The sequence below is a fragment of the Leptinotarsa decemlineata genome, unplaced genomic scaffold (genome assembly GCF_025532065.1).
Source record: "Leptinotarsa decemlineata unplaced genomic scaffold, Ldec_3_MD MMD2_tig00000133_RagTag_RagTag, whole genome shotgun sequence".
NCBI classification, from domain to species: domain Eukaryota; kingdom Metazoa; phylum Arthropoda; class Insecta; order Coleoptera; family Chrysomelidae; genus Leptinotarsa; species Leptinotarsa decemlineata.
In genome coordinates, this window is record NW_027412542.1 from 865,846 (window position 1) to 892,546 (window position 26,701).

At 31.6% G+C, this 26,701-nt stretch overlaps 1 protein-coding gene across 9 annotated transcripts; it reads left to right on the top strand.

Annotated features, from left to right (window-relative positions):
- Positions 1–2,108: 2,108 nt before the first annotated feature.
- On the top strand, positions 2,109–26,701 carry LOC111517665 (uncharacterized). 9 transcript variants are annotated; one of them, XM_074172475.1, is made up of 8 exons: positions 2,859–3,012; positions 15,151–15,338; positions 16,349–16,563; positions 18,506–18,773; positions 19,665–19,894; positions 22,553–22,753; positions 25,938–26,158; positions 26,208–26,701. In XM_074172475.1, exons 2-7 carry the CDS (start codon positions 15,167–15,169, stop codon positions 26,145–26,147), a joined length of 1,296 nt encoding a protein of 431 aa, XP_074028576.1. In that variant the 5' UTR covers positions 2,859–3,012; positions 15,151–15,166; the 3' UTR covers positions 26,148–26,158; positions 26,208–26,701. The 9 variants fall into 9 exon arrangements, with proteins under 9 accessions (XP_074028570.1, XP_074028571.1, XP_074028576.1 ...); XM_074172469.1 differs by lacking the exon at positions 2,859–3,012 and adding an exon at positions 2,109–2,256 and having other exon boundaries at positions 25,938–26,701; XM_074172470.1 differs by lacking the exon at positions 2,859–3,012 and adding an exon at positions 2,206–2,343 and having other exon boundaries at positions 25,938–26,701.

Consider the following 26,701-nt stretch of genomic DNA (forward strand, 5'->3'; position numbering starts at 1 on the left):
GTTGTTAATATCGAAAAACTTAAATATCAACGACGAGTCACTTTAACAGTTGAACCAATGGTGAAAAATTATAAAGCACCAACTCAAGTTCATGAGTTCAAAAGTTACTTTTTGACAATCAATCAAATATACTTTGTATCTCAGAGTCATACTTTTGAAAATATATTCTCACGATATAAAATATGATCGCGATCAGAACTAAAATGAACATTTTCAGTACTTTTTCATTTAGGTATATCAGCAATATTTTCATTATCACAATAAAACATACAACTACGTGTGGCCTATCTCGAATCACTCGCAGTTATGCACGAACAATTATTTTAAAATCGGTATACTTGAGTTCATGCTACAATCATCCGCAGGAATTTTTAGATTTCAATTGAAGAGATCCAAATATCTTTCAACCCATTCTTCGAGTATTTCTTCGAAATCGTTCTCTGTAACGTCAGCTGCTGATATGTTGTGGACAACGAGTGATACATGCTTTTTTATGAGTGAATCTAGAATATTCCCCATAATTGTTTCTTATATTTACTGAAGATATCTTCCAACAATAACATCAGGTTGTTCAATCGAAGTAAGTTCCATTTGAATCAATGCACTTTTTGCCAACGTAACACAATCAATTCCCTCAGCTTGAAAATTGTGTGATCGGGATTCGATGTAATCGACGAAGGCCATTTTTGCCTGGTCCTGATTCGCGAAGGTTCTACCGGTGAGAAATTAAGGAAATGCCGAGAATATGATGGTCGGTTGGCGAGAAGCCTCGTGGGTATGGTGGGTGAGGCAGAACCTCAACGCGCAATTCGTTTAATTTTAGGATGGTGATTTGTGAAACGTACGAACGGACGTTGTCATGAGCAGGATCGAACCACTTCTTCTGATCAGTACCGTACCGGCTACTGCTGACGCAATTTCCGGTACATTCCGTTGATTTCCCCACAATAGTTCTCTGCTGTGATGGTTTGGTCCAGTTGCAGAAAGTTATAGTGAATCACACCAGCCGCTGACCACCATACAGTAACCATGGTCTTTTTTGGTGAGTTTTCGCCTTTGGAAAATGCATGTGTGGCTTATCGGTATACAACCACTGTCCTGAACGTCTCCTGTTGTCGTAGAGGATCATCTTTTCATCACACATGACAAACTGATCCAAAAAAAAAATAGTTTTTTGCTCAAAAGCAAAGAAGAATAGACCTCGAAACATGACAATTTCTGTCGATCGTACAGATCGTTGGGCAACCACTTTTCGAGCTTAGTGACCTTTCCAATACGTTTCGAACCATATAAAAAAGCACTTGGGATCTGACGTCCAGTTCTTCCGCCTTCCCACGCATCTCCACCAGGATCCTCAAATCCTCATTCTGGATTGCTCTTCGACGCTAAAATCTCCAAAACGGAATTTCGCAAATCATTGATACTATAATCGCCAAATGCCTGGTTGATTTTTTGGGTTGTTTCGCCAGCGCTTTAGTTCAATTTGACTTCGTAGAGGAAAATTGCCGAAAATTGCTCAACGATATCATATAGTAATGAATTGAAAAAGCAAAAAACTAAAATTTGGGAAAAAATTAACGCCATCAATATATGATAGAGTACAAAATTCTCTGTCGATCAGTAAACACCATGACACAGTAGAATAAAAAATATAAAAACACATAACTTTAAAACGGATCAAACTTCTGAAACAACCTAATGCATCCTAACCGCAACTAACCAGAATTTTTTGACTGCAGACACCTGGAGAATAAATTTTAGTTGGTTACTTTTGAAACACGACGGTTGTGTTGTTGATAAGTCAATAACTGAACCATTTTCGAAGTGGAAACCATACACTGTGATCATACATTTTTCATTTATTTAACTTATAATATCCAAATTGAATATTGAAGTTGTCCGTTCCTTTTCAAGAATGGCTTTTGAATTCTCTGATGAATCGTTCAATAAAATTTAAAATCTTCCTAACCTACCTAATATTAAAGAGTTTCATGTGTTGACCATAAAATATATTTACTATTCTATACACCAGTCTGTTATCATCCGAATTCAATGAAAACATTCATGAATGGGTAATTGTAGAAAGAAATGAAGACCCGAGTCGTTCTTTGAGATAATGACTTGAGTACAGTTTTGTGTTCCTAATTATAAGTGTGTGTTTTCTATCTATTAAATTGTTCAAATGTATTGAAGAAGGTACCTGGTCCATTGGTCGACGACAGTTAAAACTTCAGAAACAAGTGGTCTTTCAATTATGTTAGTTTCAACGTTCACCAAGTTTTTACTTGGTTACTGCTAGGTTCGCTAGGTTTTTTACAAATATTTCTTGATAATTGCCCCTAAGTAAGTAGTTTGTTGTTTTCATCACCCGAATGAGACACTCGTTGATAGCTGGAACTATTCAGTGTTAAAGAGTACCCTAACCAATAAAAAAATTATTAGCTTTAGAAAATGGCAATGAAATGTTATGAAAATTGTATGAGTGCACTCATATAGGTTTGCAAAATGAAAAATAACTTTTTATTCCTCAATTGGAAAAACTATCAGTTCAGAAAATTCATTATATTTTTCTCAAAACAACATAAAAGTCTTGTGGTATGAATTTCATTAACATACGAATCAACTTCAATACCTGACAGAAATGAAGAGAACTATAAGAAATATTTATGTGAATGGTGAAATCACTAGTTTTTTGAAGTGAGAAGAGATCAACTGAAAAAAATAAATAAAAAATCTTTGCAAAAAACATCCTATGTGAAAATATGGCTTATGAATTCCGTCACTCTTACCAATAACACATTAACGTCAACTGTCTGTGTCAATTTGTCATGTTTACTGAAATATGTCATTTGGTTTAGACATTTTAATATTTTCTTTTAATCTGAATTGATGATTATTTCTTTTAATGAGAATCAAAAAAGTTTAGTGGTTTTTGTTGGTTTCTATTTCGTCTAAGTGATGATAATTCATATGATTTTCTTCAGGAAGAACTTTCAGAACAGTCTTATCTAGGTAGGTATGTTTTAAAAAGAATTGATGTGGTACTATATTCACTTTATCATTAAGTTTGTTTTCTATAAACTTATCGGAGGGCAGAAAGGTATAAGCTATGTATATTTGGAAATATTTCGACTACAATCTCGTAGGATGTAGATTTGATTGATTCTTGAACTATGGTTTCCATATTTAGATGTATGACCTCCTACTTAAACTTACTCCTGAAATTTTATTGCATAAATTACAATATTTTATATTATGAAAATATCTCTAAAGATTTCTATGCCTGCTGATCCAATCATTTTGGTTGGTCCAAAATTGAGGAGAGGAACTTTCAGGTAAATTTAGATTTTTCCCCCACAGTGATATTTTTGATCTAATTTTAAATGGTTTTTTGGTATTGGTGTTACCACATAGAGCTAGGTAAATATTTGGAAGCACCCCTACCTAGGTGTCATTTAGACTTCAGAATTTGGTGTTCAGTACAATATCTGTTTGGTTATTGATGTAAGTATCTTCCATTTGTTTCATCATTTTTCTAATACAAATATTTCTATACTAAAACATGAACTTCTTTAACATTTTTGAAACAATATTATAAAATTATAAAAATATTATAGAAAGCATTAATCAGAACTTATCAAAACTGAAAAAAATTAATATTTGAATTGAAATCAAAATCAGTCTGATGCCTGTTGAGTTACAGACATTAAGAAAATAAATCTTTCGAAATAAAATTTGAAACATTCATCTATCCCAACGTTCCTAAACAGTAGGATCTTGTAAATGCCAGCCGGAAAACAACTAGTTTTCTGGTTAATACCACGATGAAGATTCAAATATAATTGAAGACTTGAGGATGCTGTTTCGTTCATATTCTAATTATTTCAAACAGAAAATTAATAACGAAACAGATGTTTCAAAGGATGTGAAATTGTTGGGTCGTGACGTGAAAATGTTTGGTCCAAATTGTAAGACATACAACAAATTATCAACTTAAGGAAAGGACCGTTTCAGGTTAAGATGTTATGAAAGCAGAAATGTTGCAATTGATTATGGAATACCAAACCGATTGTTTGGTTTCATCTTTATGGAAAAAAATAAACTGTTATCAAAAAGTATCAATATGTGAGGCAATAAGAACTTTAACGATCAACATCTACGGAGCTCTGAACAAAATTAAATCTTCTATTGGGTTATTTATCAAACTTAGAAAGACTTTTGATAGGATCGACCGTAAAAAACATATTATCAAGATATCTAGAACATCGTAAACAGAAAGTAATATTGAAAAATTGCATAAGCAGAGAGAGAAAAAAAACAATGTATGGTGTTCCTCATAGGGGCCTATTTTGTTCATGATTTACTTAAATAGGTTTTTTTGTCTAGAAAGTCAAGGTAAGGTTATAAGTTATACCAACATGATAAGTAATTGGTTTGTATTAAAAATACATACTGGAGACAGATCTCTCACAACTGAAGTTCGGTTCCTAAGTATGTAAGTTTTATCTTTTTTTCAGTAGCCGAGAATACTTACTTCCTAATTTTGAATTGAAAATATGTAGCATACTCTACATATACTCAATAAAAGGAAAATTATCACAGGTTTGTCAAATGTGATTTAAATTAGGGTATTCTGACATGGTTTAGTGTTTTGAAAACCACTAGGGAATTCTCTAAAGGATATTTTTGAAGATCTTTCATAAGGGAGATTCAAGTTATGCTCTGTATACTGAAACTGGAATTTTTGTCATAGACAGATATGTTCATGTGTTCACTAAAATATTTGAAGAAATCTTGTTACTCATTCATTTGTGATTTGATATGTTTTCTTTGTATTCACCTTCTATCTCTTCTTCTTCTATTTGATACTTCACTTTTTGCAACTGGAAGTAAAGCTCCAACTTATCAGTCGATTTATTGTGGTTTTTTTATCTCAATAGACATAAATAATAGTCAAATCTTAATAAACACTGCATAAACTTGTTTCAGTTTATCAGGTGTAAACTACAGTTACAAGTAATTCAGTTTTTACTAATATAATTTCTTCCTCAGATATCATTCAATTCATATTATAATTAATGTACACAATTTAAACACACTTGTGGTTTACAGTTTTTCCACTGTTATTTGTTGGTTAACCATTTGGTAAATATTGTTTATGGAAAGTATGATTCGTTTGGAAAATGTGTTATCTGAGTGAAAGGAAATCCATTTTATACTCAACAATAAATCTACTTTGGAAATTATCAAAGATAAAAAACACAAGGTAATGAGAGTTATGAATATGTCTTCGGGAAGTTATATTTAATAGGGTTCCTTAACATATGAGATGAATAACTTTGAATGAAAGCCAAATAATAATTTAGTTCAGACTATCAGACTGTCAAATGAAGATGTCTTGTTCGCAGGGATCTTAGAAATATAGTCTGTTGAAAAAATATTTGTAAACGATAATCATTTGCTGCAGTGATGTAAATGTGGGTAATATACACATCATACTAAATGAGCAGATTACAATCTACATTCATCAAAACAATTATTCCTTATTTGAGTACATCCTTTAAATACCAGGTGAGTGAGAAGTATATTCTATTTGTAATATTCTCTTCAGTGAGTTGAAGAAAATTAAAAAATCTTTTTCCTTCAACCAGCTGTCGCCCACCTACAAACGACAACTCTCAAAAGTCGAAACTTGTGCGAGCTAAAGACTAACGGGGTCTTGTCTTTTAACGTGTGATTCCTAACACGGGTTGGACGATAGGAAGTGAAGATGGATCGTCCGGATCGTCCATGTGCAAACCAGCGGTTTGCACATGGGTCGATTGACTGAGTGGAGCTGTCAACCCACTAGGCTACCGTCCTTTCGCTCAGTACTTGAAAATATACTAGTGAAGATACACTCAATGTCTCTTTGTTCAAACTGTTTTAAGAGATTCAGTTATTTTTGTTTCTATGTGGGTTACATTATGTACTTGTAACAAAATAGAATAGCTCCACTTTAAGGAGCTATTCTAATTTTGATTCGACTGAAACATAATAGTGTGGTTCATTAACAAAGGGGATTTTTTATTCTTTGCACAATTGAAATTTGAAAAGTTGGTGCACGATTGATGAACATTTAAAAAAGCCTCGAGTCAAAAAGAAGACAAGGCAGGTCGAAAAATATTAAATTCATTTAACATTAGAAAAAAACAACATAATGTGTTGTTCAAACTTTTTAATTACTCTCATGTATATTTTTTGAGTAAGTTTGATACCTGAGAAAACTGAATTAAAACCCCAAATTTTAATTTCAAATTCTTATGAAAAATCTTCAAATACGTTAGAATACTTCTTGAAAAACAAATCAAAACTGAGGAAAGAATGTTATATGTGTGTGTTCAATAAATAGTTAACAGCTGAATGTGAAACATTTGTTTTAAGTTTAGTGTTTTGAGGTTGGCAATGTTTCGAGTTGTTCAATAGTGAATTTGTAGGTGTGGGAGGTCAATTTTTCAATACAATTATTATAGACCTGAGAAAGAGATGAATATGTAAAATGAAATACTTTTGCAAACATAAACCACAAGAAATTACAATGATTAGTAAAACAAAGCTGACATTTGTTTTTTATTTTACCGTTTGATTCAGTTTTCATATTTCTAATAGGCGTCATATTTGGGTGATGCACTTACATATAGCCATGGGCTATGTCCTTGTTAAGATACTATAAGTGGAATTTTAACGCCATCATTTATTGATTTGAGCAAAACTTTTGCAGGCATGAAAATTTTACCAAACAATCGGTATTTTTCATTTCTTTTATATTTAAATTGAAATTATAGTTGCTAAAACTGATAAGAGAAATTGAAGGATTTTACGAAAGCTCATAATATCTGGAAAAAAACATAAGAGAAACATAAATTACAATCTGGGCGAAAGTGGTCGACAATAAAAAGGACGTTGCTTTTTGAGAAGTATCTGATTCTAAATCATAATCACTCAATCTCGGCAAAGTTTCCACAATTGCTTTGTAAATCTCTTTGAATCCCAATAAATCATCGTGATTTTCCATCCATCCACCTTGTTTCGGGAACATTTAATTCAACATACTTTTCAAAGCCATAAATCTTGTGTCGGAATTATTCAGGAAAATGCACTCTGCAAGCAAAGCAAGTTTATAATTTTTTTATCGAAGTTTTGGGGGGTGCGTTAACCCCCCTTCTCTGAGTACGGATTTGAAATAAACCCATAAAAATATTTCTAATGTGGTAAGATCAGGTGATGTAACAGGTTAATTCCACTGTTCCTTTTCTTCCAATTCACCGATCTGAAAAGTTTCTGTATACAAACTGGGGCACAGTTGCAGGACTTTGTAAGGATGGTATTTTATCTTTTTCAAAATATACAGACTTCCCAATATAGAAATCTTGCTGTAGTTCCCATAATGTGTTATGTAGATTTTCAACTTCCATTGAAATTGTTGAATATTTTCAGGAACTGTGAATGTAATTTGGTTTGGTGCATCCCTGTCTTCTCATAATTCTCCTAATTTTCACCCACTGTATGTTTCTGATATTGTCAAATAATATGAGTATACGAAAAGCAGACAGAAATTCAGTAAATTGTGTAATTTACAATCTACTTCAATTATTACATTTTGTAGCGTATCCTATGAACAATATCAGTTTCTATTTTCATAATCAAATCAAAATATACTTTATTGTCCGAAGATTTGCATCTTATTGACAAAGTCCAAGGAATACAATGTTAATAGGAATAGAAAAAGTACTAAAAAAAGTATAAATGTAGATATAAGAAAGTTCCAAAAATGTATTATCAATGAATACACTGAGAAACTTTGTATTTAATTTATTTTTTAATATGGCAACGTCTATTGAAATTTCATCAAGCGAACATTTGAATATTATATTCATTTTGGACGCATTGAGAGAGAGTAAATTTGCATCGCACCAGCTCTTCACCTTCTTCAAGTCGGATGATATTATTTTATTTAGCTCCATTGAATTTTTTTCTTTCCATAATATTGTAGTATCATCCACAAATAGAGTGAAATTACCAGATATATTAATCATAGATATGTCATTCATATATAACAGAAACAGAATAGGGCCTAACACAGAACCCTGTGGTACACCAGATTCAATGGCCCTGTTCTCCGAGAGTTCCGTTGTCCTCACCATTTAACTCCGACCTGAAAGGTACGATTCGAACCAAGTGTTCGTTACACCTCTACATCTATATTTATGAAGTTTTTTTCAATAAAATTTTATGATTGACGCAATGAATGTTTGGATGTCATACTGAGAGAGTATTGTATTTGTAAGGGGAGTAGGTTTTTCAGATGGGTTTTTTTTCTACTCTTTTGTATTAGAGAAAGTACTCTGCACATTTTTTCTTTTCTTGTCCACTGTTGTTTGAAAGTTTTCAATTTTTTGTCACTGGAAAAATAGACACAAAAAGGTTTTTTATTCCTAACTGAAAACATCAAGAATTTAATGTACTCTTACCGTATAGTGTATCCAAAGGTATGTAAATACTTATGAATCAACTTTCACCCAATATAGTGTTACGCCCTTGGTAAAATTGTTTTTATAACAATCCAGATGCACACAAATGCTCAAGAAAATTTCTCAGTAGGAGACGTAAAAAATACGTTCTTCAATATTATCAATAATTCTGTTCATTGCTCTATTTCGCTATCAATAATTGGCTTATCTGCTTCGTATTTTATCAACCAGAAGCACAACGACCTCTCAACAGTGAATCTTGTATATTCACTTGTTTCTCATTTCGTGAAACTAAGACAATTTTTTTGGATTTTTTCAAATCTCCTTCATGAATTCCTAATATATTACTATTGCAAATCATTTCTTTGGTTTTGATGACATTTTGTTGCTTTCATGTTTTTATATTTGTCTCCTATTGTTTGTAAGTTCAAATTGACTGATTTATAATTAGTGATTATTGTATTATTTACGCTTGTTTTTTTTTGACCTCTACCTACCCTATTTATTGGGTTTTTCAATTAAATAAATGAACTTTTAAACAAATCCACCACCTACACGTAAATCCGTTATCCAGTTTCATCCCCTGATTGAATTCACAAGAATTATAATTTTCAATTTAGGTGTTTATCAAAAAATTGAATCACTTCTGTATCTACAGGGTAATGCACAAAGTTCTTAAAATATTTTTTTATTTGGGTAGTTTCAACCAATTCCGACATTATATTTTAAACATAAAATCTTACAAATATTAAGGGAAATGCTTGAAATGGCAAGTGAATTTTTTTATACGTGAATTTATGAAAAAACACATTCTCAGTAAAAATGTATGCCTCACCCAGAACAAATATTTTTATTTTGAATTACTTATATAACACGGTGACACAGAATTGAATTTGAACTTTTTACGTATTAACTAACATATATATGAACAAATATATAACATATATATGAACAAAATCGGGTAAATAGATTCATATGTAGGAGAAAACTTAATTTTCAACAGTACGACTGCCTATACTTCAGCAGCTGGAGAGAATGGTTTGAAACACAGTTTTCAATTAATGGATTTGGTCTCCCAAAAGTCCTGATCTAACAAATTCAGTCCCAATAATGACAACAAAAAAAGACTTGGTACCAATACATGAAATTCAGAATACAATAAGTGGAATATTATTCCCAACCGCCAACCTAACAACCTGCATAGAGAAAATACTTAGTACCTTTTGTTTTGTTTATATGTGTCTGCAATAGTTGACCCATTATAAGAATATTGATTTTCCCTCTTCATTATTACACAATAATAAACTAGTGTTTTTATTGTACCTAAACATGGTATAAGTACTGAACAAAATACATTTTTGTGGAGGAAAATCAGTTTTTATCTACTTTCTTTGGGGTGAACTGAAAAGTTTGCTCGTTCTACACGTGTATAAAATTCTCCATAACAATTTTCATATTGTGGAAAGTGAAAATGTCCAAAGAAGGTGAATAAAAATGGTATAAGTATTTATTGAAAGCAACATATATCATATGTTTGTTTTTGGTTAGATAAAGTAGTTGTGGTATTACTCAATTTGGGGGTTGTCAATCGTAGGGGGATGACAGCTGCAAAAACCGTTATTAAATCTTCCATCAGAGTGACTATTCTATAGAGTGAGTATAAGAATGAAAACCAAATTCTTAGAATCAAAGAATTGATGAGTTCATAATTTAAATAACTAATACAAATAAAGATATCAGTTGTTTACAAAGATAACAATCTTGCTAAAACGGTTTCACATAGTTTATCTCAGTTATAGAGTGTATTATTGACTAAACAATGTGAATTTATTTAAAGGTGGTTGACAATATTTCATGGTGCACTTCATTAGTTCGGACTTCCATTGTCTAATATGATATAAAATGACAGTTATCACCCGAAGATGATTGTGGATACTTACAATCGAAACGTCGTTGAGTAATTTGTTTTGGAATCTTTTAATTTTTCATTTCTTGTTGATAATTCATTAACTTTTCAGCTCGTGTTGATAGTTAATTTTTGTTTGTTTTTTTTGGTTGTTGCTTGTATGTTATTTCATTGTAATTTCAGTTTTTTGCTTAATAGAATTGTTTTTTCAGCTAATCTTTTTAATTTTTTACTGATTCTTTCAGGAATTTCAAATCATTTTATATCATATCAGATAATGGAAGTCCGAACTGATGAAATGTAATAATAATAATAATAATAATAATAAATATACTTTATTGTCTGAAGATACAATAATCTTATCGACAAAGTGTAGACATTCATAAAGCTTGATATATCATGGTTCACATGATATTGTCAATAAAATATAGGACTATCAATTAATTTAATTTTCAATTGGTTATAACTAGTATTAAGATAAATAAATTAAATAACACATATAACATACTGAGCTGATGTTAGACGTCACTGAACACTGTCTCAAAAAATTCTGTAATACTATATAAAGCCAGATCCAGAAAAGAAGTTTTCAATTTTTTTCTGAACACAGCATATGTTTCAGAATGTTTTATTTCTGTTGGCAGATGATTGAATATTTTGGCAGCGTTATATATGCATGAATTTTTTATTGAATTTGTTTTTGGGATTGGAAGTTTCATGTCATTTCTCTGGCGGGTGATTCCATCAGCGAACTTGTAAAGTGTTTTGTTTTTATATACTAGACAGGCAGTTTCGAGAATGAACAATGAGGGCAGAGTTAACAACTTACGAGTTTTGAATAGTTCTTTACAAGATACCCTGGGAGCCGCCTTACAAAGATAGCGAATTGCACGTTTTTGAAGAACAAAAATTGAGTTAAAATGTGAATTTAGAAATACGTTAGGAGTTGAGTCACTAAAATATACAACGGTAATCCCAAGCGGATTGATACTTGTTAGATAATTCAACAGTTTCCTAATGACTATTCCACGCAAAATTCGTTTGGTGTTACACGAAGCAGTGTCTCAGGGCCAACTTTTATCCACTGGTATATAAATGACATGCATATTTTCCATTTTCTGATTTTTTAAACCTGTTTGCAGATAATACAATATTGTCTGTTTCATGTAGTGATATGAATAAGGTTATCAACAAAATGAACAACTTACATATTTTCAACCATTGAATCGTATTTCATTAAACTAAAACCTAATATAGGTGAAACTAAAGAAATGCCGTAATCTCGACCACATAAGATATGTCAAAATAGACCTTAATTTCCTCAAGAAATAGATACAGTCAAACTCTATATTTTCTATGAGCCAATAAATAGTGTGTGAACTGTGCAGGTATGGTGTTATTCCAAAAACCAGAGAAAGAAGCGATCCCAAGTTTGTTATCCCAATAAGGAAAAACCCCAAGGGTCAATCTTGGGTCCTTTACTCTATATATTATATACTAATAACGTATCAGAAGCTGTGAATGAATTTATGGTGCAATATGCTGATGATCGCTCTGTAATTTTTAGTTCAGATGATGCTTCTTCTGAAAAAACCAATATTTTTTCCTCCCTGAACCTGCTAGAAGACTACTTTTCAGCCCATAATCTGAAATTAAATACCAATAAAACGCATGCCATAACGTTTACACGAAATGGTACTAGTAGTGTTTGTAATCTCAGTAATGGATTAACAACATTGGAATCTTCTCCTCAATTGTCTTTTCTGGGCCTAACAATTGACTCAAAATTGAACTGGAAGAGTCATATAAATAATATTGCAACAACTTTATCAAGATACTGTTTTGCTTTGAAAGTCATATCACAAAATATTTCTCAAAATGCAGCACTACTGGCATACTATGGATACGTTGAAAGTCGCATTAGATATGGTATCATCCTTTGGGGAATGTCTGTGGACACTCAGCGAATATTCATTTTACAAAAACAATGTTTGAGAAAAATTTTCAATCTACCTAGAACAGAGAGTTGCAGGGAAATATTTATTGAAAAGAGAATTCTTACTCTTACAAGTATGAATGTGTTATAAAACATGTCATTATTTGAAATTTTTGATAGGAATCACTCTCATAATACCCGCAATAAAAACAGTCTTCTCAACTTAATGAAACGTTTTTCTTTTGTACAGAAAAATGTTCCTTTTTCTGTGATTGATATTTATAACAAAATACCTGATTCCATCAAAAACTTGCCTGTTAGAAAAATGAAAAAGGGACTAAAAATCATGTTTTTATCAAAGGCTTATTATTCGGTAGAAGAATATTTCGCTGATAGACTTTGAATTGTCTGCCTATTTATATTCTTTGTCTGACTGTTTGTATACTTTTACAATGTTATTATTGTACTATATGTTTGTCTGAAATGTCTTGTAGTATGCAAGGTGTTTATTTATATATATATTTTTTTCATTTTATATTTTTTATTTTTATGTTATTTTTTTTTTTTTTGTAATTTTTATCATACTCCTTTACACATTGACATGTTCTACACCCGCAAGAGTCTTTGTACCAAAGAACTAATAAAGATAATCTATCTATCAGCATATATAACAAATCACACAGGAGTGCCACAAGGTAGTGTGCTTGGTCCCCTATTATTCATTCTGTATCTGAATAATATTCAATTATTTACAGACTGTGAGTTCATTAACTTATTTGCAGATGATACCTTATTGGCCTGTACTGGAGTAAATTTAGAAGAAACTGTTGGCAGAATGAATAAAGTTCTAGAGAAAGTAGAAAAATATCTGAAAACCAATAAAATGAAACTTAACTTTAAAAAAACAAAAGCAATGATAATTACTACTGAATTCAAATATAATCAAATACAAACAACATAAATATAAAAATTGAAGATGAACGTATAGAAATAGTAACATCAGTGAAGTATTTGGGATTTCAACTTGATAATTGCTCATCATTGGACGACCACTTCAAATATATTGAAAAAAAGATTGCAAAAAAATTCTATTTCTTCCCAAGAATCGCCAATAACTTATCAACAGATACAAAAATTATGGTATATAAATCAATAATCCAACCCCATTTTGACTACTGTGCATCTATTTTATTCTCTGTTAATTTGAACAAAGTGCAACAAATACAAAAACTACAAAATCGAGAAGTGAGAATAATTTTAAAATGTAATCGGTATACACCAATTTCTACCATGCTATCTGCTCTACAATGGCTCTCAGTATCCAAAAGATTATTCTATTGTTCCATGGTTTTCAGTTATAAAATATTAAATAAAGTGACCCCACCATACTTGCTATCATTAATAACTTTCAATAAGGACATTCATCACCATTCTACTAGGCACAACAGTCACATTCATATAAATATAACAAATACAAGAAATAGTATGAGCAGTTTATTTTTTAAAGGTTTTGTCCAATTCAATGATTTACCTGATTCAATTAAATCTACTCTATCATTAAAGATTTTCAAGTGCGAACTGTTAAAATATATTCATGATGGAATTTGAAAAATTCCTTTCTGTTCTGTTCAAATTATGTATATATATATATATATATATATATATATATATATATATATATATATATATATATATATATATATATATATATATATTGTATATTAGGGAATCCCAATTCAATAAATAAATAATAAATAATGAATTCCTAAACCATCATAGTATTCAAAATTAAAATAAGTTTTTTCTTATTTATGTGTTCCCTGTATCCAAGATTTGAATGACGTTTTGAAATTTAGAAAATTCCAATTTCGTTGCGATTTTTTAACGTTATTCAAGAAGATAATAAAAATCCAAAAACACTTTCTCATTACTACTTGAACATTTTTCAATCTAGCGTTTCATCTCTGAAATACCATCATCAATTTCAATTTTTTATAATATTAGTAAAGAAAAGAATCAGTCACCATAATCGTTTAATATAGATAGATAGATAGATCTTTATTTAAATAGGATATCCTAATAATATACAAATCAACTAGAATGGCAGAAATAAAAAAAAAAAGGTATGTGTTACATCTAGAAATGACTTAAATGTATGACAAACATAAGTTCAATAAAATATTTTTAAAGACATTACTACAAAAACAGCAACATTATACATTCGAAAAATTTCAATGCAACATGTAGAAAGATAAATTACATAATTATTTGAAATATATAACGAACATTAGATGAATGGAATTATACAAATTACAGCTACAGGTAACAAAGACATAATACATATATTTGTTCATTTAAAACAAATTTCTTCAGTTCATTTTTGAACATGTTCAGAGATGGGCTATTTTTAATTGTATTAGGTAATTTGTTGAACTGATCAAAACCCTTGAAAAACAATGAGTTCATAGTATTTTTGTTTTTTGTTCTGTTAATATATAAGTTATTATTATTTCGAGTGAAGTGGTGGTGAATATCGTGATGAAATACAATATACTGATTAAATAAAGATGGTCCTAAATTGTTCAATATTTTGTATACGAAGATCATTGTGAAGTATAGCAGTCTTTGGGAAATGGATTGCCAATTTAAAACATTGAGCATAATTTAAAACATTGAGCATAATCCATATCTTGGACCCATTGTTATTGTGTATATAGTTTATAACCTTTACAAATTATTATAATTATGTTGAGGGTAGAATTTTAAATACACGATTATTATTATAATTTTCTTTTCAGTTTTTAAGAAGCAATCATGCCGGCCCCACCTCCACCGCCCCCTATGGCCCCGGGGGCCCCGCCGATACCTAATTTCAAATTATCGAAAAGCAGTGCCAATGAGAGGAACGCCCTACTGAATTCAATTAAGAAAGGAACTAAATTGAAGAAAACGGTTACTAATGATAAGAGTGCACCTTTCATTCCAGGTTAGTTCACTATTTTTGGTTATTCAGTAACACTCCAGGGCTTCCCATGAGTCATCAAAGTCATATCATTTTTTTCTTAGTACGATCATTTTAATCTTTTTTTTTTTTTATTTTCCTCATCGACAATTTACATTGTACAGGAATAGTCAGTCTTAGTGTAGATCACAAACAAACATAATATGTTAAAAGAAGTAAACTATCTTTTTCTTATTCTATCTATATCTTATTCTATTATTGGTTTATGAAAAACTGATTCAATGAATAGTATGCTTTTCCTAATAATGAAAATTTTAATGATTTCTTGAAATGAGTTATATTAACACAGCATTTGATACTATATTTTAAGATTCATTATTAATATTTTTCTTTTATTTTCCGTAATTCTTTTATTATCATGAGAAAAAACTTTGTATATGAATGCCTTTAGAATGCTAGTTTAAGGAACTGAAAGAATACATATTGATGGTGTTCCCTTATTGTGTCAGATGTGGAATAACAATTATTAACATCATCCATCTGTGCTCTTACCAATGAGTCCTTTGATTGATCCAAATAATTAATCTATTGGTTGAAGCAGTGCATTATAAATTTTCTATCGAATTTTAAGGACTCACCTTATTTTGCATATTCTCTTTTTTTATCTTATCATAACTTTGGTATAAATTTCACTAGTTCGGATTTCCATTGTCTACTATATATTCATTTCAGGTTTATTTTGGTTAATATAATTGTTATTTTCAGCTATTCATTTTCAATTCTTCTTTTTTAGTTGTTTCAGGGATTTCAAATCATTTTATATAGTAGACAATGGAAGTCCGAACTAGTGAAATTCATCATGAAACATTGTCAATCACCTTCAAACAAACATTTGGTATAAATGATATTTTTCCCTTCTTTACCTACTACCTCGCTTGTGCTGCTGCTTTTTTTTTGAAGTCCTGCAATCCATCGATATTAATAATATTTTACCAAAATATATTGCATAAACAAGCCTCTTTTCATTTTGCCAGGTGCATCCAAGACTAGTAATAGGAATGAGAATGTGCCTTCCATGATATCCCCGATGAAGAATAACTTCGGAAATATTCAAATGGAGTTGAAAAAACAGTTATCTAATGACAGTAGGAATAACTTCGGTAACATTCAAATGGAATTGAAGAAACAGTTAGCTAATGACAGTAGGAATAGGGGCCCTCCTCCTCCTGCACCAGCTTTAAATAGAAATGTGAGTATTTCCTTAGATTTAGTTCTCAGTGAAATTAATTGCTCATTACCGAATAGCACGTTGAATATTCAAATTGATTCAGATGTATCAAAAACATCTTCAGGTTCTGGTGCAATCGTATACAGTCACAGACCCAGGACAAAAAAAATAACCTGCCATTGACTGATGTGTGGAGATATTGATGGAAACCAACTTCACACATTATTTCATAATAATATCCTCAGCTAGCTAGGTGACCCTGAATGAACATGACTTGGAGCAACCTCCAAGTTGGTAGTGAACTGCCAAAAAATACTGTCTTTAGAAAGAAGACAAATTGTCTTTGATTGACTCGGCCATTACTTGATGAAGACCTATAGTAATTTCACAAACTACACCGAAAATGATTTTATCTTCACAAATTTTATTTCCAAAAATATCATGACATGGTTCGCTATCACAGTAGCTTTTCAGTATATTCAACGAAAGTTTTCGTTTTGTGGGGGAAAATCAGTTTTTCATTTTTTGGGTATTTTCATTATAAAAAAACTAATCAATACCGTTTATTGTATGATTTTCACTATAAAGGGTTTTACAAAAACCGCGACAAGTGTTTTACTATACAATAGCTTTCTCAAGCTTGAGGAAGCTTTGTAAAACCCTCTATAGTGAAAATCATACAATAAACTGTATCAATTAGTTGTTTTTTTTAACCTTTTCTATACGAGGGTGTTTTTTATGCAGTACTCCCTGTATGCAGGTTTTTTAATATATAATGAAAGAAAAATGCAAAATAAACATTTTATTCATAAAAAAATCAATCTATTGATTCACAAAAAAAATTAAGATAATTCTACGCTTTGAAGAAAGAAACGATAAAGGAATACTTTCAAAATTCAGAACGCCTTTTTGGTTTGATACAGTTCAAAGCAAGGTGTCACACATAATCCGACGTTACGAATGCCGCGCTAGTAAGTTGTTTCAGTTCTTTTTTTTTATTCACAGAACATACTGTACACCTTCTAATGGGAGGTCTTGCAGTAGGTTTGGATTTCGGTATCTTTTTTATGAAGTGTCTTGCCGTTAGTCGTAAAGGGTTAGTATAGAACAGAATTTGTTTCATTTTCATCAGAGTCAATGTTATCTGGCGGTTTATCGTGTTCTGGCTCATCATCCTTTTCCCGCTCATCATCGTATCCCTCTTCATCTTTACTTTCACCACTACTGAAGATACAGTCGTTATCATCCACGTCGGATAAATTGTCGGCCAACTCTTTTTGGGTTAAATACCAGCGAGACATGTTTACAATGTTTACCCTATGACAAAATGATACTAACACGTTAAAAGGTAAGACCTCGTTAATCCTTAGCTCTCACTGAGGGTTGTCATTCGTAGGAGTGCGACAGCTGGTTGATGGAAAAACAGATTTTCAAACAGAAATACGTGCCTACAAACAATAATATTTTGCCTATCAAATGCGCAGCTGCTGAGATTGCAAATACAGAGTTCTATTACACATGTCCAGCTCGCCGTATTCTTAAGACACTCGTGAAGCTGTCCATTATCATATAAACTTGTACGACACTCGTACTCACATAGACATACGTATACATATGGCACTCATATAGAAAGGGTTAATATGGATTTTCATCAATTATCGGCCAGTTCTATTCTATTATTTTCTCTGTAGGAAACAGTGATGACATCTCCTCTTACAAAGACGCCATGTATGGAATCATCAGTTGAGTCCAATAATGCATTTGTGGTTTTCAGCCTGTCACCACTGCTGAGACCTATTGTGGGTCGAAACAGCGTTATCTGGTGGGTGGTCGTTCGTAGGGGTGGGACAGCTGGTTAACGGAAAAACAGATTTCAAACAGATTTTTTAAGCAGATTGGCTTCTCTTTGATTTTCAGAGTACAAAACAAATAAGAATATTCATGAAAAATATTTAATTTTCAGATTACACCCGAAACAAATGTACAGCGACAGCCTTTTTTTAATAAAGAAATCACTTCGAACGGTAGTGGTCTTCATAAAAATAAGTCATCTCCGAATACAAATTCAAATCTGACGGCCAACCCAAGTACGTTACATCGTAAAGCGAAAAGTAATGTGAACCTGAGTACGTTAGAAGTGAGCGATGATAAGAAAAATGGATTTCAACCCTTTAAGCCTGTGATCAATCATGGAAAGCCAAACTTGGCTCCAAAACCACCTGTGTTAAGTAGTGAGTGAATGATATTTTTTTCGATTAACAATTGTTACTTTTTTGATAATTTAAAGAAGAGAAATAGTGTATTCTACATCTATAAATCTAGAAGCTTAGATATTTCATTTGACACACTCCGTTAAAAGTAAAAATATTTTTGGTGAGGAGATGTAGAATTCTGTATATACATCTTTTTTTTGGATTGCTATTCACACTATATGAGTTACAGAGGCTGAGAAAGAGAGATATAGTATAATATTTGTTCATTGTCTAAAATTATCATTGTAGGTTATATGTTGTGGCTATTTTATGAATAACAGCAACTTTTTGTGTATGATACTTCCTATTTTCAGAATAAATAACGAAGGTAATGTAATGAAACATAGATTAAGTCCACTACTAAAGTTGCCAGGAGGTATCTAGACATATACACATATAGAAAAAACAACAAATCTAATAAGAATTAGTAATAGTAAAGAAAATAACTTTTGTTTGATTTCTACAGTTTTTTATTTGTCACGACTGGTTTCTCTTTGTTAAACCATTCTGAAGTAAACTTGAGAAGTAGATTTATTAAAAAAAAATATCCAAAAACTACTTGACAACAAAAAATGTAGATTAGAAATAATTTTCGAACAAATCACCATTTTTGTTTGAAACATACCAACACTCAAGCAACAATAGATATGCATGTTTCTTTGTCTCTCTCTCTGCTTGGTATTCCCTTAGAACGTGCTTCTTTACTAACAAAATCTGTGGAAATGTGTGTTATATGATTCATACAGATAATCAATCTATCATCTTCATTTCAAATGGATTGCATTTTCAATGAGAGTGAAGTTGAGCACTCTTTACATTTGAAAAATTATTTCCTAAAAGGTATTATCACCGGATTATTGTTTTTTCCAGTTAAACCTACCGGCCTTCAAATCAAACATAACAAACCTATCAGCAGAACCCACAGTTTGAAAAGTCCACGAACGCCACCTCCCCAAAGTCCTGATGATAATCCAATGAATAAATTTGGCACGGTACGTCATATGTCTTCCATCATTGGTCAATCGTTAGCAAATTCTGCAGGACACAATTCGAGGTCTAGGCCTGCTCTGAATGGTAGACCACCTGCACCTCCACCATCGGTAAGTTTTATTCTTATACCTTTTTCTTCATTTTAATATTAGTACTGGTAAAGCCTGCAATTTTTCAGTTGTGAAAACAACTATTGTGTAGTCTTCAAACTACAGAAACCTCACAATTAAAACATTGAAATGATAAGCAATTGTAATATGCTATCAATTGGTCTCAAAAAATGAGAAATTATCGACAACTCTCTTCGATGTACTGAGTGCAACCTGTTATCCAAATAAGAGACAAAAGAGAAATTGAAAACAAATCACTGAGTACGCCACTCCAAATACTATTGTTTATTTTATTTGTTTCATGAAGTAATCTCATCCCTTGTTTACTATTTTATTGATATGTTCACCTTTTAATTTTCTTTTCCATGCTGATCATTGCATTTATTATCTTTTTTTTGTCTTTTAGTATTGAACCTTCCAGTTTTTTTTTATAGAACCATAGAAAGAAGTGGTAGGCGTTTCAAATTCAGGGTCTATCGGTTCCATTCTTTTATTTTTTTGCTATAATTTTTGAAATTAATTGTTCATTAATTCAATTGTTACTTGCTATAAAGTACAGATTCGTATGTTCGTGCAGTGAGAATGAGTATCGCACTAGAAGAAGTAAAAATCCTCTCATTTTTGCAACTGGCTTTTGTTGACAGTGTTTTTTTTCATCTGGAAAATTGTTTCTTCATACTCATCACATGCTATTTTCAAGTTATCTCAGCAAAGCTTTTCAACAAGCAATTAGTCTGTTAGACCTTGTTCCTTATCAGTAACTTTTTATTCTTTTAATCAATTTAAATTATCATCTATGTTTCACTTCTGTTGGACAAAAGTAGCACTATCGAACAAAATTACAGTCATAATTGATATAAAGAAAATTATTTTTAATGGCCTGACAAAATGATTATTCTAAATGTGCATTTATCAGAATTAGAGATAATAAATTAACCACAATCATCTCAGTTATGATTAATTAATTGCAGAAAAGGTCAATTGCACTTTTCCCCTTGAATATTTAAAACCAAAAATAACTTTGAGTTTCTATTCCACAAGGAAGAAAGTATTTGTGAAAATTATGGGATCACTGCATCATATGGCAATGTCGGTAATGGGCAGTTCATGAACTAATTCATTAAATTTACATGTAGGTATTAAATTCATACAGGGTGATAAAGATTGCCAAACACAGTTTCGAACTCTGGTTCACCCTATCATCAAATTGTAGTGGCTTGTTAGAATATCAATATGGAACCTATGTTATGATAAAAAACATGCTTAAGCACATACTAACCCCTTGGCTTAATTCAAAATTGTAAATGTATTTGCATTTATTAATGACGAATATTCAGGTCGTTTTTTTAGTTGATCCCATTATTGCTATCTCGGAAAAAGTAAGACCTACATGGTCGGTTTAATTGGACAAAAGTTTACTATTTTGGGAAATTGGAATTATCTCTTTTCGGATTCTGGAATATCAGTGGTTGTTTTTGAAATATTCGCCAAAAACTAGAATCGTCTAATTTCGTTTTTTGGCTCTACCGCCTTCATTTGGTTTTTTGGCTGTACCACTTTCAGTTCAAATGATATACAAAAAGGTAGAGAAACATTCAATACTGTTTTATATTGGTTATAATCTGATATAAACCAATTTGCAATGCGATGTTTCGTTCATTAGATACACAATAGTTATAGCTATACAATAGCTTCCTAGCGCAGGAATGATTTTTATAATACAATAAACTGTATTGTTATTTCTTGAGTCTAAAGTGTTGTAACTGGAGCCTATCAAATTTGTAACATCAGCATAATTAATGATTTGACAAAAATAAATGTCCTATTATTATAAATTTATGTTCGCTGTAGTCTTTGAACAAAAAAAAATGTTTCTCCCTATTTCAATCTATTTTAATGTAATTGGCAAACTACTATTTCATTTTAGTCCCTTTTAAAATAGAGTATCGGAAGGAAGTAATATGAAAAGTCACTATCAACCCCATTATAGGTATTGAGTTAATGGATATTCATATAGTCTGACTTGTTTAAGGGGGGCCACTATTAGGATCTCGAGAAACCTCAAAGTTAAAATGTCGGTAAAAAAAATTGCATATTTCGTAGGTCAGTCAAACGTGCTTTTGAATTTTTTATACTTTATGTTCTTCGGCGAAAGACAAAAACTATGATTATTCAATAAATGTGGCTGCTCATCGTTTCGAGGTTCAACTCACTACACCTCGAACTTCACTGTTCAAGATCTCTTTCATTTGGAGCACTGCGTTTATGTGAAATGAACTTCCTGAGAACGTTTTTCTAAATGGATATAATCTCCGCTCTTAGAGCGCCTTAAGGATTTTCCTGTAGTGCTTACGTTTTGTCCTTAAAAAAATGTTATGTGTAATAAACAAAATGAAAGGTCAGTTTTCACAATCCCAAGAAGTATCCACAATCACATTCTCAGGCAGATCGTTCCAGTAGATGAAAACACAATTGCGCAGAAAGAATTGACGACTCAGTTTTAGGAATCTTCATCGGACTATTTCAAATGGCTGTCGTCTCAGTTTTTTAGATGCTTGAAGAAATTTTCCCTCATTAAGGGAGGCATTGATTAATTGTGCCATTTGAACGAAATGAAATGTTTGTTAATTATAAAACTAATCTCTTTCGTTTTTGTAGGTACCAACACAACATACACCAAATCATATATCATCTCCTAGTCAACCGCCGCCACCGCCACCTCCAAAAGTGAACACGGTGAAACATCCAAACCAGGCACCCCCTCCACCACCTCCTATATCTACAATACCGCAGGCGCCTAGTCATGCCCCGCCGCCACCCCCGCCTCATAAAACGCAACAGTCCAGGCCACCCCTTTCTGTAAGTACTTACTATTTATTTTTTTCTCTTTTTTATATACTGAACTAGATGCAAACGTTTGCTATGCTAGGTAATGTTTATAGTGTCACCTTTATTTACTTATATCTAATACTGAAAACATGTGTGTTGGAAGTCTTTGTTATATTTTTCAATTAATTTTTTGTTTTCTATTGTCTTGAAAATTTTCAGAACCTTCTCGAAGTTTATAGAATGCTTTAGATCATTTTAGAACCACTAACATAATTTTTAAGCCATTCATGACATCAGAATAAATATTAGAATTTTTCAGAACGTTCTTGATATTTCCCGAACATACATGAAATTTCTGGAACGATCCAGAATACTCCAGAGTGACAACGGTCACATTTTTTAATCGGCCATTTTTAGCATATCTTCAACACCCTAATAACTATTGACTCGCATCCACCATAACAACAACGCTATTTCTGTGTGATGTATAATTTTGGTTGCAGAGTGAAATATAGGCACCCACTACATTTTTAGGTAAATGGCGTCACTTAGTTATTTCTGGGGTGAGAAATTCAAAATGAGGGTGTAGATCATTGGAGCCGATATTTCTAATGAAAAAGTAATTAAAAACCTATCTCTGTTTTACCCAGAAATGAACCTAATAGGGGAGCCCACGATGCAAAATGGGGATTTACTCGAGCGTCATTGAGACATATTAGGTTGCAAAGCTTAGATGATAAGAAGAAAAAAATTTTATATAATATATACCTTTTCATCGGTGCGGGAAGCGGCTATATATTTTTAAATATGTAGAAAAATACTCTTGCATGGACATACTCGAGCGCGTCAGATATTGATAGCATCAATGTCCTACGTATTTTTATTAATGTTGGTATGTTAATCTGATCGTTTGCATGATGTGGGTGGTTGTACGTAAGGGTTAAAAGTGAAAAAAAAAATTTAATCGAGCGCGTCAGATTTCCTAAGGGGGTGTTAAGTGCAACAAAAAAGCTCTCATTCAATAATTTGACGATTTCGATCTGACGCAAACTCGCGGCCGTTATTATAATGTGCAAAAAACATTCGCCATTTTGGAATACTCAAGCTCGTCAGATTGAGATATATATGGTCCACCTTTATGCTTTAGACTTGCTGTCTCATAATCTAACGATTATCTAAAGGGATTCGCTTAATCTGACAAAAACAATATTTTTAAATTTTTTTTTTAATTCATTGAACTTAATTATTTGAAAAGCTCAGGAAATAGCATGCAAATAAATAAGTGTATGTTTTTTAAGTAGAAAAGTATTTTAAAATTTAATTTTTTATTATCAATTGATTAATTAATGAAGAAAAGAGAAATGAAACTTTCTATGTTTTTTACCACTTTTATTTGTAACTAACGTTACAATATATAAGGACATTTTCAAACTTATACAATATATAAGTTTGAAAATGTCCTTATAGGACGAAACTGCAGTAACTGCAACTAACATTACAATATATAAGGACATTTTCAAACTTATACAATATATAAGTTTGAAAATATCCTTATAGGACGAAACTGCAGTAACGTTAGTTATAAATAAAAGTGGTTAAAAACATAGAAACTGCAGTTTCGTCCTTATACAATATATAAGTTTGAAAATGTCCTTATATATTGTAACGTTAGTTACAAATGAAAGTGGTAAAAAACAGAAAGTTTCATTTCTCTTTTCTTCATTATGATTTTCTACCACGAAGTAACGGCTACATCCATCAATTAATTTATTAATAATTCATCATCTTCATCACGAACGAGTCTCTGTGATCAGCTGTGATGGCGTCATGGCAACAGAATTCAGAGTGGGGACGGAGTGAGAGAGTAATAGGTAGAGAAAAAGTGAATAGAGAATAGAGGAATAGAAACTCGGGAGGAAAAAAATAGGTATCACACAGCTGCACGCATTAAACTTTATCGACGAATTTTTTTATTTCGGCTTGCGGAAATCGTCAGATTATATATATTTCGTTATTGAATCATTTCCTTCAAAATAAAAAAAATAGCTACGCTCGAAAATGTCGAAATGACGTTATTTTTTTACAACTTTGCTGCCCTCCCCTTTCTTTACGTCACTCTAAAATTGTCAGATTACTGGAATATACACTTTTTAGCAGGTAATTAACTCACCATACCTTAATCTGACGCGCTCGAGAATTTCTGATGATCAAATTTTTTTTTACTAATTTGATCCTTTATCCCTCACAGGCGGCCTTATATATGGGGCTCATATTTGGTGGAGGTACTTAACCGGGTACAAGGTATCCCCCTGTATATTATTCTGCCGTGCTTCAGTAAATCCCGAAATCCCTGCTTTGGCTCCCCTATTATAAGTCAAGAACTTTAAATAGGACTCTATATGTTTTCAGACCATTTGATAGAATTCTCTTTTCAACGATTTAACACAAGTGATCATTTCTTTTCAAAATAGCGACGTTGAAGCCATATATTGTCAAACTTGTAGTGAAAAATAAAAGATTAACAATAATAATATCATTTGCCAATTTCGGTTTTTATTTTTTCTGACTATTTGAAAAATATGACAAAATTATTTCAGATTTACATTGATACTTTTCCTCCTCTACAAGACAAATTCGAGAGATTTTCATTGCAACATTTTGTGCACTTTTTTTGTATATTTTTTATTTTCTCCGTCTAGTTGTACGTATAAGATCTAAAATACTAAAATTAATAATAAATGAATAGAATGTAAACTTTCACGGTCAGATATAACTGTGTGAAAGCTATTTTCCTGGTTTTTTGATCATGCCTGACGTTTCGTTTACTACTATAAAATCATTATCAAAGGCAATGTGGTAACGGTCACACTATCCGAGTTGCTGTTCGAGTTGTTCCGAACGTATCAGCTACGATGCTTGTATTTGTACCGCAGTAGTAGACGAAACGTCAGGCAAAAACCCTGCAGACCACGGCCAAAAAACCCGGAAAATAGCTTTCAGACAATCAATAAATAAATAATAAATAGATAAATAAAATTATGATATATGTATTTTAGAACGGCTTGTAAATGTTAAGCCCCTTATTGCTTTTCAATGGTGTTAACTCAGAAAAATTATTGTGAAACATACTATGATTGACTTCATTGCTGTATTAAATTATTTGACTGAAAAACACATTTTTGATAAAAGAAAATAATTCTATTTTTGTTCTCAGGTCCCCCAGGAAAACAACAATATCAACCCGCCCCCACCTCCGCCAAGGCATTCGTCAATGAGAGAAGCTTCCATGAATGTGAGAGTCAATTTAGAGGAAAAATTCAAAACAATGTTTAAACCTCCAAATACTTTCCCACAACCACCCCCATTCAAGAACGTTATCAAGTTATACAACTATAAACCAGGCTTAAAATCTGGTTTTAACTGACCATACATTAGGTACTATGACTTGTTTAAATATTTGTTACATTTACTAATTGATTAATAGAGTTTTCCAAAAGGCAGTTGAGGTTTTTTAGTCCTCAAAAATGTTCAATCGCGAAGAGACTGAACTGAAGCAAATAAACTCTGTTTTTGCTGAGAAGAATATTGTGTTTGGCAGTTTATGAATTTATGAAGGGCTGTTTTTGGAAGTATGATATCCGATTTTAGATACAATCTTATATGAAATACACAAGCAAGAAGCTATTTTGAAGAAATTTAAATCTATTGATTAGGTGAATAACCAATTGAATATATTAAAATGTTTCATAAAATAAATATGGCCTGGTGATAAAATACCCAACTTGAAATTTTATGTTAACATTGTAGTCAAAGGGTCAGAGCTGTTTATTATTTATTTACTGAAGCTTTAATTTTTGGTAATTAGCTAACTCCATTGCATATTTTTTAGTCAAAACTGTGAATTTTTCAGTTATTTCTTGTAAATAGTTTCATTTTTTCTCAATATTATTTATATTGAAATTATATTTCATTGACTTT

Excerpts from the sequence above, each read along its gene's own strand:
- LOC111517665 (XM_074172469.1), top strand. The coding sequence starts at position 15,167 with ATGCCGGCCCCACCTCCACCGCCCCCTATGGCCCCGGGGGCCCCGCCG. Across the intron at positions 15,339-16,348 it reads GAGTGCACCTTTCATTCCAG|GTGCATCCAAGACTAGTAAT; the intron begins GTTAGTTCACTA and ends TCATTTTGCCAG. Across the intron at positions 22,754-25,937 it reads AGTCCAGGCCACCCCTTTCT|GTCCCCCAGGAAAACAACAA; the intron begins GTAAGTACTTAC and ends TTTTGTTCTCAG.